The sequence below is a fragment of the Capricornis sumatraensis genome, chromosome 1 (assembly GCF_032405125.1).
Source record: "Capricornis sumatraensis isolate serow.1 chromosome 1, serow.2, whole genome shotgun sequence".
NCBI classification, from domain to species: domain Eukaryota; kingdom Metazoa; phylum Chordata; class Mammalia; order Artiodactyla; family Bovidae; genus Capricornis; species Capricornis sumatraensis.
In genome coordinates, this window is record NC_091069.1 from 231,594,606 (window position 1) to 231,609,058 (window position 14,453).

At 45.5% G+C, this 14,453-nt stretch overlaps 1 protein-coding gene across 1 annotated transcript in view; it reads left to right on the forward strand.

The window, feature by feature from the left end:
- The window catches only part of SLC9A9 (solute carrier family 9 member A9), a 649,412-nt gene that overhangs the window by 502,154 nt on the left and 132,805 nt on the right, over positions 1 to 14,453 (forward strand). Inside the window, exon 13 of the mRNA XM_068974483.1 lies at positions 13,934 to 13,985. Within this exon, the coding sequence (XP_068830584.1) occupies positions 13,934 to 13,985 (52 nt within the window). The remainder of the gene's footprint in view (positions 1 to 13,933; positions 13,986 to 14,453) is intronic.

Sequence of the window (14,453 nt, forward strand, 5' to 3'; positions counted from 1 at the left end):
TGGAGTTCCTTACAGCGTGGGCTGGTTTGGAGTGAGGGAAGGAGATGTACTTCCGATATTGTCATGGGAGCCTATTTGTTTGACTGTGAAGTAACCTCGATAGTTTCCAGGTTTTAAGTTTTCCACTTCTCACTCAGACAGCTGACAGTCTGGGATTTATTTTCAACCACTTTGGGTTTCACACCCACATTGAAAGCAGGCTGCTACAACCACTTTATATTCAGTAATAAAGTGTCTCTCTTTTTTCTCATCCAACGTCTTCAGTTTGACATTGCGAAGACACCCCACCTGATAACACACTAGAATTTAAACAAGCTAATCCACTTGAAAGGATGGTTTTTCCTGAAAGGGGATGAGCACTTGGCTCTGATAAATCCCTAATTGCCCAGGCAGGGCACCCAGAGTGAAGCCCTTAGGGAAGAAAGGGCAGATCCCTTGATAAGTTATTGCATCTGTCTTCCCACCAAAGTGTGTCAGTGTGCTTCCAGCTTCAGTCAGTTCAGTTCAGTCGCTCAGTCGTGTCCGACTCTTTGTGACCCCGTGAATCGCAGCACACCAGGCCTCCCTGTCCATCACCATCTCCAGGAGTTCACTCAGACTCACGTCCATCGAGTCCATGATGCCATCCAGCCATCTCATCCTCGGTCGTCCCATTCTCCTCCTGCCCCCAATCTCTCCCAGCATCAGAGTCTTTTCCAATGAGTCAACTCTTCGCATGAGGTGTCCAAAGTACTGGAGTTTCAGCTTTAGCATCATTCCTTCCAAAGAAATCCCAGGGTTGATCTCCTTCAGAATGGACTGGTTCAATCTCCTTGCAGCTTCCAGCTTAGGTCAAAAGAAATTAGTCTGTATGTTCAGTCTCAATCCACTTTCTAATTGACTCTTATCTGTAGCCTGAAATTAGCTTACATCTTGGTAGAACTGAACACTCCAAACTCAAGGGAAGTTTTGCCAAATTTATAGAACAGGATGTAGAGCTGCCTTTGTGTCTGTGACACGTACTTGTTTATTGGTGTTTATTTTTCAAATAACATAACGTTTTCAGCATACTTTTATGTTCCCAAATGTACTTCTAAATTTTCAGAGTATAAACACTAGTCCCACGACTCATCTACGCATCCAGAGCTTGCCTCTGCTTCTCAGTGTTTGCACTGTAAATAAGCCTCCACCGGAGGAAGTCACATGGAAATGGACTTTAAGGTCAGGTGATAAAGGGTGAAACATAGCTCCATTGTGGAGATAATCACAGTTCAATCTTTATCCAGGAGGCCTAAGCAGCAAAGACAACAACATCCACAACCACCACAACCGAACAGCAGCTACCACTTCTGAGCACCGTCTCAGTGAAGTCCTGTGCTGACCCCTTACATGCATCAACTCACAACACCCCCATGGAATAGTTGCTATTTACATTTCATTTCATGGAAAGAGAGGTACAGCTTCTTGCCTGTAATCACACAGATAAGTGGTGGGACCAGCTTATCAGAGTGTCCAACTCCTGATAATCATGCTATATGCCTCTTGTTAGCTGTTACCTAGTACTTTGAGTATGCTGTGTCAACACATTACTAAAGAGAGAACAGATCCTTCTCTAGTCTGATCAGCCTGACAGTGACTCAAGAAATCTGTTCTGCATCCATAGTCTCATATAAAACAAATATCACATGGGCAGTCACGGGACATCAGGACAGGAATGTGACATGAAACCTTGATCAGACAAGTCCCAGGGATAGAAAAGTGTAACCCAGCAGAGCATACAGGAGACCAGCAGATGACAGTGTGTCCATTTGCTGGTGGAGACCCAGAGGGACAGCTCTGCTCCCAGCAGCATCCCCAGACTTCCCAGTATCTTACTCACCCATGTGAGTTCACAGTCACATCAAATACTTCATGTCCCCAGATTATGGAACCTCCCTTTCTCCCTTCACTTCAGTGGCAGATATATTATTTTATCACTCCCCAAATTTAACATCAGAGTTGCTTCTGAGTACACATTACCCTGTGAGGTCTAAATCCAGTCTTCTGATAGAAGTGTCAACCGTCTACCCAGTTACTTATCAAGGGGACTCGCTATCACACCTCTGTGATATCCATCATTCTTTGCTTGAAAGCAAATAAGAAATGGTGGAGCAGGTAACTTTTCTTGATACTGAGCTTACATGGACTACATTTGAGTAACTTCCATGTGGCACTGTCCCGTGTAATCGATATTAATCCAAACTACAATTTTTCTACATCTATTGCCACAGCCTTCATCCAGAAAATGTTTACCTCTTTTCAGACTGTGATAAATTACCCATGAGAGCCTCCTTCCTAAGCCTCTCTGTAGCCCTTCTTAAATAAGATGTCCAAACTGTCTTCAGATACTGAATACAGTACACCCTCTCCAGCTTCCATGACCATTCCCAGTCCACTGATCTTGGCCTTGGAATGCCCATTTTCTCTTATGGTTCAGCCTCCACTTCAGAGAAGCAAATAGTTTAAACTGTTAAGAGGGAGGGGCTGCTTTTCGCAAGCTTAAAAGAATGTAGAGAGCTGACCTTGCTTCACTCACAATAGAAGTGCTCAGAACTTACTGATGCTGAGGTTCTGTTCCAACTTCTTAATAGGATATGCCTCAGGGCACATTACCAAAAGGGAGACATGGGGGAAGTGATAAATTAGGAGATTGGGATTAACATATACAAAGTGCTGTATGTAAAATAGGTAACTGTATAGCACAGGGAACTATACTCAATTTTCTGCAATAACCTATATGTGAAAAAGAATAAATACACACACACACACACACACATATATATATATATATATATATATATACACGCATGCATGCTCATGCTCAGTTGTGTCTGACTCTTTGGGACCCCATAGACTATAGCGTGCCAGGCTCCTCTTTCCATGCAATTTTCCAGGCAAGAATTCTGGAGTCGGTTGCCATTTCCTACTCCAGGGGACTTTTCCAACCCAGGGTTAGAACTTGCATCTCCTGCATTGGAAGGCAGATCCTTTACCAACTGCGGCGCCATGTAAGAGACATATATACATATGTCTTCCCATATATATAGGCTTCCCATATACATATATGTTTGTATACATACCTGATTAACTTTTCTGTACAACTGAAACTAATACAACACTGTAAGTCAACTATACTGCAATAAATTTTTTTTTTAATGAAAGAAAATCCACACATATTCCTCCCATATATGGTTAACGGCAGGGATGAACCATTCAGATATCCTGAGTAGAAACTCAGAATCCTCTCAGTAGATTCCTCTCCTTCCCTCCAGGTTAGTCCACCACATATCACAACCCCTGGCTCCTCCATATACAAATCTCTCAAATCCATCTCTTCTCCACTACCGCTATCTTAACTTAGATTCTTGCATGGACCGTTGCAGTAGTCTACTAAATGACCTCTATACCCCTAGTTTATTAATATCTCAATTTTGCCAGTGGTTTTCTAGAACATGAATGGGAGTACTTCAACCCCTACTGCCTACAGGAAAACAAGACAAAAAACACCCTCCTAAGCATAGCATAGCTTGATCATACAACATTCTAGACGTTCCACATTCCAGATGTTCAAGCTGGATTTAGAAAAGCCAGAGGAACCAGAGACCAAATTGCCAACATCCTCTGGGTCATCAAAAAAGCAAGAGAGTTCCAAAAAAATATCCACTTCTGCTTTATTGACTATGCCAAAGCCTTTGACTGTGTGGATCACAACAAACTGTGGAAAATTCTGAAAGAGATGGGAATACCAAACCACCTTACCTGGCTCCCGAGAAACCTGTATGCAGGTCAAGAAGCAACAGTTAAAACGGGACATGAAACAACAGGCTGGTTCCATATCGGGAAAGGAGTACATCAAAGCTGTATACTGTCACCCTGCTTATTTAACTTATATGCAAATTATATCATGTGAAATGCCAAGCTAGATGAAGCGCAAGCTGGAATCAAGATTGCTGAGAGAAATATCAGTAACCTCAGATATGCAGATGATACTACTCTTATGGCAGAAAGTGAAGAACTAAAGAACCTGTTGATGAAAGTGAAAGAAGAGAATGAAAAAGTTGGCTTAAAACTCAACATTAAGAAAACTAAGATCATGGCATCCGGTCCCATCACTTCATGGCAAATAGATGGGGAAACAATGGAAACAGTGAGACACTTTATATTTGGGGTTCCAAAATCACTGCAGATGATGACTGCAGCCATGAAATTAAAAGACATTTGCCCCGTGGAAGAAAAGCTATGACCAACCTAGACAGCATATTAAAAAGCAGAGACATTACTTTGCCAACAAAGGTCCATCTAGTCAAAGCTATGGTTTTTCCAGTAGTCATGTATGAATGTGAGAGTTGGGCTATAAAGAAAGTTGAGTGTCTAAGAACTGATGCTTTTGAACTGTAGTGTTGGAGAAGACCCTTGAGAGTCCCTTGGACTGCATGGAGATCCAACCAGTCCATCCTAAAGGAAATCAGTCCTGAATATTCATTGGACTGATTCAAGGACTGATATTGAAGCTGAAACTCCAATATCTTGGCCACCTGATGTGAAGAACTGACTCATTTGAAAAGACCCTGATGCTGGGAACGATTGAAGGCAGGAGGAGAAGGGGATGGCAGATGATGAGATGGTTGGATGGCATCACCGAATCAATGGACATGAGTTTGAGTTAACTCTGGGAGTTGGTGATGGACAGGGAGGCCTGGTGTGCTGCAGTTCATGGGTCACAAAGAGTCGGACATGACTGAGTAACTGAACTGAACTGAAACATAGCATTCAATATCCTTTACGATTTGGCCTCAAATTACTTTCTGATTTCACCCAGAGTGACTCTTCCCTCCTCAACATACATAATAACTCTCACAGTCTACTTGTACAGTTATTTGCTATGTCCTAAATCTACTTTCGGAGAAGGCAATGGCACCCCACTCCAGTACTCTTGCCTGGAAAATCCCATGGATGGAGGAGCCTGGTAGGCTGCAGTCCATGGGGTCGCTGAGGGTTGGACATGACTGAGCGACTTCACTTTAGCTTTTCACTTTCATGCCTTGGAGAAGGAAATGGCAACCCACTCCAGTGTTGTTGCCTGGAGAATCCCAGGGATGGGGGAGCCTGGTGGGCTGCCATCTATGGGCTCGCACAGAGTCGGACATGACTAACACGACTTAGCAGCAGCAGCAAATCTACTTTGCTTGTTTAAATTTCTAACCTTTTGCCCATGCTGTGCCCTCAGTCTGGAGTGCCCTCCGTCAACCTCTCTTTCACTAAATGCTCATGAGGTGTGGGTCCCAGTCTATGAATAGTGATGCTCTGAGCTCAGGATGCCTAAGGCACTAACTCACCATATCCCTCGTAGAGACCTCACAGACATTTCCCCTACTTGGGTCAACGTGTCGGCTGGACCAGCCCTTGTGGTCTCGGTGATGATTGCAGAACACACACTTCCAGAGACTATCAGGGAACTTTAAGGAACAAGACTCATTGCTCAGAGGGTAAACGTGGCACTCCTGAGGCCACACAGCAAAGTCATGGGGAGACAGAGAGAGAATAGGGATCTGGGGTTCTGCCTTTATTAGATCGGAGAATGGAGTATCTGGGTTTTGGGGTGCTCACTCTTTATTGGCTAATTAAGCAGGAATTCAGGGGAAAGAGAATCTGAGTCACTCAAGCAGTCAGTCCAGTCCTCTGGGTTATCCTAGACTTTCTGAAAGAGGGAAATTAATGGGTGGATGCAGCCTAATTCCTCACTGGTTGTTTTGCTAGGAACTGTATCATTTAGCTGGCAATATGTTTATTGAAGATAGATGTCTTTAGAAATGGATGCTTCAACAATCAAAATCTTAATGTCAGGCACTCACACTACACTCCCTTTTCAATATCCAACTCCTCTTTGAAATGTGCCCAAGCCCTTCATAACCCATCTTGGCTGGACTCTTTGTTGATGAATTTCAATAATTCCGTGTACAGTGCCTACCTCACTGTACTTTAGTTCTTTACTTCCAATGTCTGTCTTTCTGATTACATCTGGGGTCATTGATGGCAGGAATCCTGTCATTGACTTATGTATCTTAGCATCTATTATTTATGGGCTTCCCTGGTGGCTCAGCTGGTAAAGAATCACCTGCAATGTGGGAGACCTGGGTTTGATCCCTGGGTTGGGAAGATACCCTGGAGGAAGGGAAAGTCGGTCCACTCCAGTATTCTGGCCTGGAGAATTCCATGGACTGTATAGTCCATGGGGTTGCAAAGAATCAGACATGAATGAGTGACATTCACTTTGCTTCACTTCATCTATGATTTATAGACAATCTACTCTTGGTTTTAATCTATGCTGCATTTGCCATTCAATATGTTGTTGTTGTTAAGTTGCTAAGTCGTGCCTGACTCTGTAGCACTGTAGTCCACCAGGCTCCTCTGTCCATGCGATTTCCCAGGTAAAACTACTGGAGTGGGTTGTCATTTCCTTCTCCAGGGGATCTCCTCGACTCAGGGATCAAAACAGCATCTCCTGCATTAGAAGGCAGATTCTTTACCACCGAGCCACCAGGGAACCCCCACAATTCAATTTAGGGTATATCAATTTCTCCCTAATAACATCAAGAACATAAGTTAATGTTTCATAAGTGCTTCTTAAGTGGCAGCCAACATTTTACACGCTTCATATGTATTAACTCATTTTATCCTTATAATAATCCATACATTGAAATATATTTATCTTCATTTATAACTGAGAAAGCTGAGGTTTAGAGAGATAAGTAATTTGTCCCAAAATTATAAATGCAATAAATCCTAGAAGTGAGATTTGAACCTACAGAGCCTGGCTACAGACTCCCAACTCATCTAATTACTGTGCTGCACAAAATAAAATGAACTGGGATTTTTCCAATTATATTAGCCTATTTTTGTATTTCCCCAAAACCAATGTAAAATATTTGAGTGTTTAATTATATTAATTTTGGTCATACACAAGCCCAACTAATATTTATTCAAATAACATGGGGTGGGGATGGGGTGAAGTAGCAGATTGGGGCCCCATGTGATGTTCCCATGGCTACACAATAGTCTCCAAGCCTCAGCGGGTGTCTTTCAGACTCCTTCATTGTCCTGCCGTATTTGTTTTGCTCAATATCCAGTCACTCTTCCCTTACTGAAAATGTCATTTTTTTTACATTCAGCCATCAAATACAGTTCTTAGAGGAAATGGTTTCTCCTCTCCCACCACCTGGCCGCTGTCAGCCACCGGGGCGGTCGGGGGGGGGGGGGGGGCGGGGGAGGGGGTGCTCAAAAGAACCAAACTGAACAGCAAGACTATTGGAATTCACACAATGAGAGTAAACCCTGGTAATATTTCACTGCCTTTCCGGAGGTGCTAAGTGATAAGGATCAGAATGGATTTTGTTGGCTTTAATGGGAAAAGTGAGCCTTTTGTTAGTTACTTACCTTGCTTCCCCTCTAAGGAAAAACCCAATTTTGGAGCATTCGTTTTGCCGTGATTGGATATGGGAGCATCCTGAGCCTTCAATATGTCTAATAAAACTCTCCAAAGAATGGAGGTGCCCCGGGAGAGGAGGGATGCCCAGAGATGTGTTTGGCTCTGAAAACAGCACTGGATGCTTGCTGTAAATGAGGAACCTGGAGTGAGATGTTCCAGGGCACAGCCGGGAATATGTGCAAAGCTCATTTTCATTTTCATTTAAATACCATAGAGGCAGCACTCAACTTGCTTAAAATTAAAAGTTACATCAAAAATGCAAAACATGGTATAAAACTTTAACCAGTCTTCTTAGTTGCTTTTTAATCCTTCACTGGCTGTTCATATTCTCTATATTCAATTCTCCATATTTTTAGACATCTTCTTGGGCTGTGGTAGTTCCTCCATCCACCCTCAGCTTCCCCTTCTAAACTTGAGTGTACCTTTGTGGTTATTTATCCGCTAGCTTACCTATTCTTGGGCTTCCCAGGTGGTGCTAGTGGTAAAGAATTAGCCTACCAGTACCAAAGACGGAAGAGATGTGGGTTCAGCCGCTGGGTAGGGAAGATCCCCTGGAGGAGGGCAGAGCAACCTACACCTGCATTCTTGCCTCGAGAATCCCATGGACAGAGGAGCCTGGCGAGCTACAGTTCACGGGGTCGCAAACAGTCAGACACAACTGAAGTGACTTTGCATATAGCACGTTACCTACTCTTTATAATAATGTATTGTTTCCTTTTTACCTGCTTTCTCTTTGCTCTCTTTCTGTTCATTCTTCCCTTCTTTCCCTTTGCTCTCTAAACTCCTTCCTTTCCTTCTTTGTTGCCTTCTCACCTCCCTAGTCTAGCAGTAAACTGTGAATGAATTCCCAGTGTGGGAAGCTGCATAAATAGAACTGATATTTTACTGTGAAACCGGAAATCCCGGCTGTGCCCTGGCCACTACCTGTGGCTCCACTGTAGCTGTTAGTTTACACCAGAGGTTTGCCCAGTGCAGAATCAGGAACTAGAAGGGCTGAGCAGTGAGCACGGCAGTACTGAGCTCTGGCCCCGCTGATTTTAAAAGCACTGATAATAATAAAAATTATAACCTAGGGAGTTCCCTGGCAGTCCAGTGGTTAAGACTCTACCCTGCCAGTGCAGGGGACGCAGGTTCAGTCCCTAGTCAGGGAACTAAGATCCCACATGCCAGGCAGTGTAGCCAAAAGATAAAAATGAGCAGACAATAAAGAGGTTCTGGAAAGAACGATTATTTGTAAATAATAATAACATGGACAATAGCTGCTAACATGTCTTAAGAGCTCAGTAGGTACCTGGCCCTAAGCTAACACTTTACAAGTATTTTCATTTAATCTTGACCATAACCCTAGGAGAAGGAAATGGCAACCCACTCCAGTATTCTTGCCTGGGAAATCCCATGGGCAGAGGAGTCTGGTGGGCTACAGTCCATGGGGTCGCAGAGTCAGACATGACTAAGCACACACACACAGCAACCCTAGGAAGCAAGTTCCATCATTATCCCCATTGTACTAACCAGAAAACCTAGGCAGTGAGCAATGCAGGTCACACAGCAAAGAAACTCTTAACAACTGGGTCCACTCACCCCTCAATGGCCACAGGGTGACCTTGAGTCTGGGATTCCAGCCAAGGCTGCTGTCTCCTGAAGAGCGCTGGCTAGCCGCATGGCTGGCTCTAACCTCAGGAGAAAAGAGGGTGGGCCAGCAGGACAATCACAGGTGCCCCAGGAGGGGTTCTGTCAGGAAGCAGAGGACAGAACAGAAGATGTACGGCTACTTGCCATCCCAGTCAGTGAAAACTTTAAGTGATGGCGCGTCTGAATGAAGTTAGCGCAACAAGATGGATAGTTCACGATGGTGATCAGAAGAGGAAGGGCAGGAGGAGGAGGTTCAGAAAAAGAGGCAAGGCATCACAGATGGCCAGGGATGGCCAGCATGGCCCAGCCACCAACTGGAGTTTACAGAGAGTGTTCAGTCAATGGAAGAGGCACTGATCTAGGCAGGGCCAGAGCACAGGGGCCACACTGGGCACTGAGGCTCAGAAACAAGGACACATCCAGTTACCAGCCCTGAGGCACTGCCTCCAGGTCAGAAGAGCAGAAAGGGCAGTTCAAGGCTGTGGGAAAGGTGCTGAAGAAACTAGGATATCCCCTCAGGGGTTGTCCTTTATCCCACACACCCGTGATCTCGCCTGGGGAGCTGCTGTATACACATGTGGTGCCACATGCCAGGGTGACGTGGTGTCTTCTTTCTAATAATCTCTCAAAATCCCATAGCATGTAGGTGATCTTATGCATAAAAGTGAGGGGACTCAAGGGTAACCCTTTACAGGGTTACTTGCACACTCTGATTTGCTTTCTCAAAGAAGAGAGTAAGAGATACAGATGCAACTGGCATGTTGGCTTACCCCTGGGGATGCTGTGTGTATGTGCCATGCACACTGATGCCAGTATACACATCACAATCGAGAAAATGCAGAAAACTGCCCTCAGAGGCAATATGGGGGTCGGGGGAGTGTGGGGGTGGACAGTTGGTCTGTGGGTGTGCAGGGTGTAGCAGAAGACAAGCTATTCTCTCAGAAGCCCTTCTAGAAGGCTTCAATTATATTATATTGTCACACATGTGTATGTATTATAAACTTAAAAAGAAAAAATGTACTAAATCTGACCCTCAGGTTGTCATACTAAATATATACACCTATGGCTAATACGGTTGATGTATGGCAGAAACCAAATAAATTTTTTAAAATATCCTATGATAAGCCATAATGAAAAAAATATAAAAAATAAAAAGGCGAGCACAGAGTTAATATGCTGACATATTGTTGCAGGCAGGAAATCTAATTGGCAGATACAAGAGTTTCAAAAAGAAAAAGAATAGTAGCCAGGGACCATTTAATATGGGCATAAAGAGGTTCACTTGCCTCTTGGAAATCATTATAACACAGTGAGTGTTAGATTTTATGGGGCCGGTGGCGATCCTGAGACCTCCAGTAAAGCTCCGAGTTACCCCCATCACACTGTGTTTAAGGAGGCAGGGAGCCAGGTAATATATTTTAGCAAGATTCCTATCAAAAGAAGCCAAAATCACCAGTGAGAGAAGGCTTCACTCTTTGGTGCCTTTCCTTCACAGCCCTTAAATTATAATAAACTTTTCAGATTTTTTAAAAATTAGATCTACCCAACTGTATGCCCTGTGAGGACAGGGACCACGTCTTCTCTGTTCTCCTAGTTGCCCCAGAAGGGAAATAACTCACACTCACATAGGGTTCTGTTTCCTCAAGCCTCATGGGACTTTTTTTAATATTTATTTATTTGGCTGTGTTGGGTCTTAGTTGCAGCACACAGGATCTACACTGCATCATTCAGGAACTTTGATTGCTACTCGGGAGCTCCAGAGGACGCGGGCTCAGTTGCCCCACAGCATGTGGGATCTTGACTCCTCATCCAGGAATCAAACCTTCATCTCCTGCATTGGAAGGTGGATTCTTAGCCACTGAACCACCAGGGAAAACCCAAGTTCCTTGAGATGTCTAGTCTGCTCTAGGCAAGGAAGACAGCAGGCCTGGCCTCAGGAGCAGATGCTGAGCTTCCATGAAATGGGAGGTGGGGAGGAGACATGTTCTTCCTCTGAGAAAGCAGATCTCTTGGACCCCCGAGATGCTCTTCACGGAGTCCCGCATAAAACTGAAAGACATAAACTGTCCCCTCTCCTTCCTCTCTTCCATCTGGCTTCTGGAATAACTGAAACTAGCCTGGTCTACTGTGATGGCTGCTGGGGAGGAAAGCCTAAATGTCAGTGGAAAATCTCAGTGCTGCCTCCGACTTTAAACGTTGGGTTTCTTGTGAAATGTGACTTTTGTTCCCTCCAGTTTTCTAGACAGAGAACTGAAAAAAAGGGGCCCTAAACAGATGCAGCCGTGGAAAATTCAGGGCCCTCAGTCCAGTTCGCAGCCTGCATGGGTGCTGGTTAGCTCCTGGGGCTGGGGAGGGGTTCAGACTTACTCAGTAATAAAGGCTCCTGCAGAGAACTCAGGTCCACCAGAGACACAAGAAGGGGGGCCTGGGGCCCACTGTTCACAGAGGCTGGGCTCAGGTCAGCCGCACCGCAGGCTCATTGCCTAGACTCACCTCAGAAGGCTGGGCCTCAACTCCCCTCCATTCCGCCTCCCCTACTCCTTCCTCCTTTCCTCAGGATCCCACCCCCTCTATCCTCTTCCGGGCCCCCTCCCGGTCTCCACCTCCCCCCTCTCCCCCTCCCCTCCCCCTCCCCTCCCCCTCCCACCTCCCCGCCTCCCCCTCCCTTCTTCGCATCCCTCTAGGCCCCTCCTTTCTCCTTCCTGACCCCCTTCCCTCTCCCCCTCATCCTTCTCTCCCCCAACTTCAATAAAACAGGTCAAATGGCTCTTTCTACTCTAAGAAAATCAAAGGTTAGCCGCCACCAGAGGCTCTTTCCAGTTGCCTGAAAGCCTAAAGATTCCACACACAGTAAACAGCTACCCACTTCCCCCTGGGTTAGCGAGAAGCGGCCCTTCAGGCCCAGAGGTCACTAGTCTTAGAAGAATCAGAGGTGTTTGAAACCGGCCGCCTCTGCACTGCGGCCTTCCTTTCACAGGCTAGCACATCTGCGGGACTGGTGCCTGCCACCTGCCTCCCCTCCCCCACCCAGAGAACAGAACTGGAGCACCAAAGAAGAGTTTCCGGGGGCAGGAGGGCGAGGAAAGACTCCAAAGCGCTGGAGGTTGTGGCGTTCTCAGGAAAGGCTCTGGCGGAGCTCGAGCAGGTGGCTGAGGCCCTGAGCCACCACCCCCCACCCCATCCTGCCTGCCACAGGCAGAGGCCCACTGCCCAGAGCAGAGGAAGTTCAAGCTCCAGGCCCTCACGTGCTCCGGCCCTTCCAAGGCCCTGGGAAGAGCCCCAGCATTGTGTTCCCAGGGTCCTATGTTTTTGTAAGGTTTGCAAAAGGAATAGAGTTTAACCACTGTTGGGGTTGGATCGCTGTTTCTTTCTACTACTGTTTCCTCTCAGGCTTACTTCGCCCCGGTCAGATGGCTCTGGTGTGGCCCTGGGCATCTGGGGGTCTGACCAAGGGGAAACTGAATCGGGCATACATTCAGCTTATACTCAGTGGGGTTTTGTGGTCTGCTGTCACTCTGTGAAGGGCAAGTCACTGCTGGTCCTTCTGCAGGGACCGCTCACAGAACAGAGCCACGAGGCTGAGCCCCAGTGGAATGTGCTCTATGGTACCTGGCTTCGCAACTGTACGGTTAGTGGAGGAAAAACAAGGCTTGAAATGCCCTGAGCCAGGAACTAGTCTGCGGAAAACTCTTCCAGTTGTGAGATGTGTAAAATTCCAAGTGGAGGATTCCGTTCTCATCAATGTGCTGTCAAAATGGAAATTCAAGAATACTTATATTCAGTCATGCAGCACTTACACTGATAAATGCACTGGGTAGTAGTGTTGATGAGAATCGCCTGAAGGGAAATTTATCAGAAATCTTGTCTTTTCAGGGTATTAATCTTTAGCGGTATTGTACACAGCAAGTGTGTCTGTGTAAGGAAGCATGCTATAATGACTCCCAATTATTAATAATTTCCATCAGTCTTGCTGGAGGAAAGACGACCTCATCTTCCCGTTCTCTCTTATATGATGTCATTATATCATGTAAACAGAGTAAGAAAGTATACAGGCAAAACTCAGGAGGAAAAGTTATTTTAGAGGTGTATCAGACAGTAAATTAATTAGAACATTATACATCTTATAGATTTCAAGATGTCTGTTGCACAGATTTTAAAATTATTTATTGTGTTACAATTTATTTTCTCTTTGTAAACAGTCACTTTCATACCTCATTTTGTATTTGTATTTTTGCATTAATTTGCTTAAAGAGAGCCCCCTAAATCATATAAGTCCCACAAACCTGGATCCTCCCTACTTGCCAGCCTCCATGAGCATCTGGACGAAAGATCAGATTTTCCCCTAAATACAATATTATAAAGCAACTAAAAAAACCTTTTCTGTTGTTTGTTTCTGTCCTGGGAAGCCTGCTGCAGCCCGGGCCCCCACATCCCCGAAGCAGTGTGGCCAGTGAGTCCTGCCAGAGAAGCAGGTGGCCCTCCCTCCAGGAGCCCTGTTTGGGGGCCCTGGAGGTCTTTCCCTGAGGGCTTCGCTCCCAGATTCTCTTGCTGGGAAAGACAGCAGTGGGGAACAGCTGTCGGTGCTCCGTTCCGCCAGCTGTACAGAGGCCCAGCTGTGCGAGCTCTCCTTTTCCCATAAATCTATTTGATGTGCCTTGGATTCACGGAGAGGTACGAGGGTTTTCTGCCAAACCAGTCCTCTGATTCGTACTCTCTTTGGTTCAGGTGGTCTGACCTAAGAGACTGTCTCATCTCATCTGCACAAGATTCTTACCAGTTCTCTCTTCTCTTTAACAGGGTTGGTGTAGACCTGGAGGAAGATCAGAAGGAGGAACCCTCCTCACACCAGGCAAGTCAAAAAAGCAGAGGCATAGAGAACAACAACCTGAGCTGTTCTGTTTCGTAGCCAGGAAGCCCCATTCTAAAGGGGGCTGTTTCCTCAGATAAAACAAATCAGATGACTATAAAATACGTGGGAATTCAGGGTATCTATAACGTTTGTATCACCTCTAGTCTGCTTTGTATCACCAGCAGACACTTGTGCCCTCTTTGCGGCCTCAGGAAGCCTGGAAAGTGCAATGTGGGAGCAAAAGCATGGCTCTTGGAATCAGGCAGGCTGGAGTTCAAATCCCTGCCCAGGAGCTTGCTTGCTGTGGTCATTTCAGTGAAATTGATTTGATGCACATTCAACACATGTGGGGTGCGAAACAGATGGGCCTGCTTCTCCTGCGTGACTTCTCATTTATCAGGTTGAGGTATACAGAAATACAGAAACATTAAAAATCTGCAGAAGCACAGCCTGAAAATCCTAAGGGAA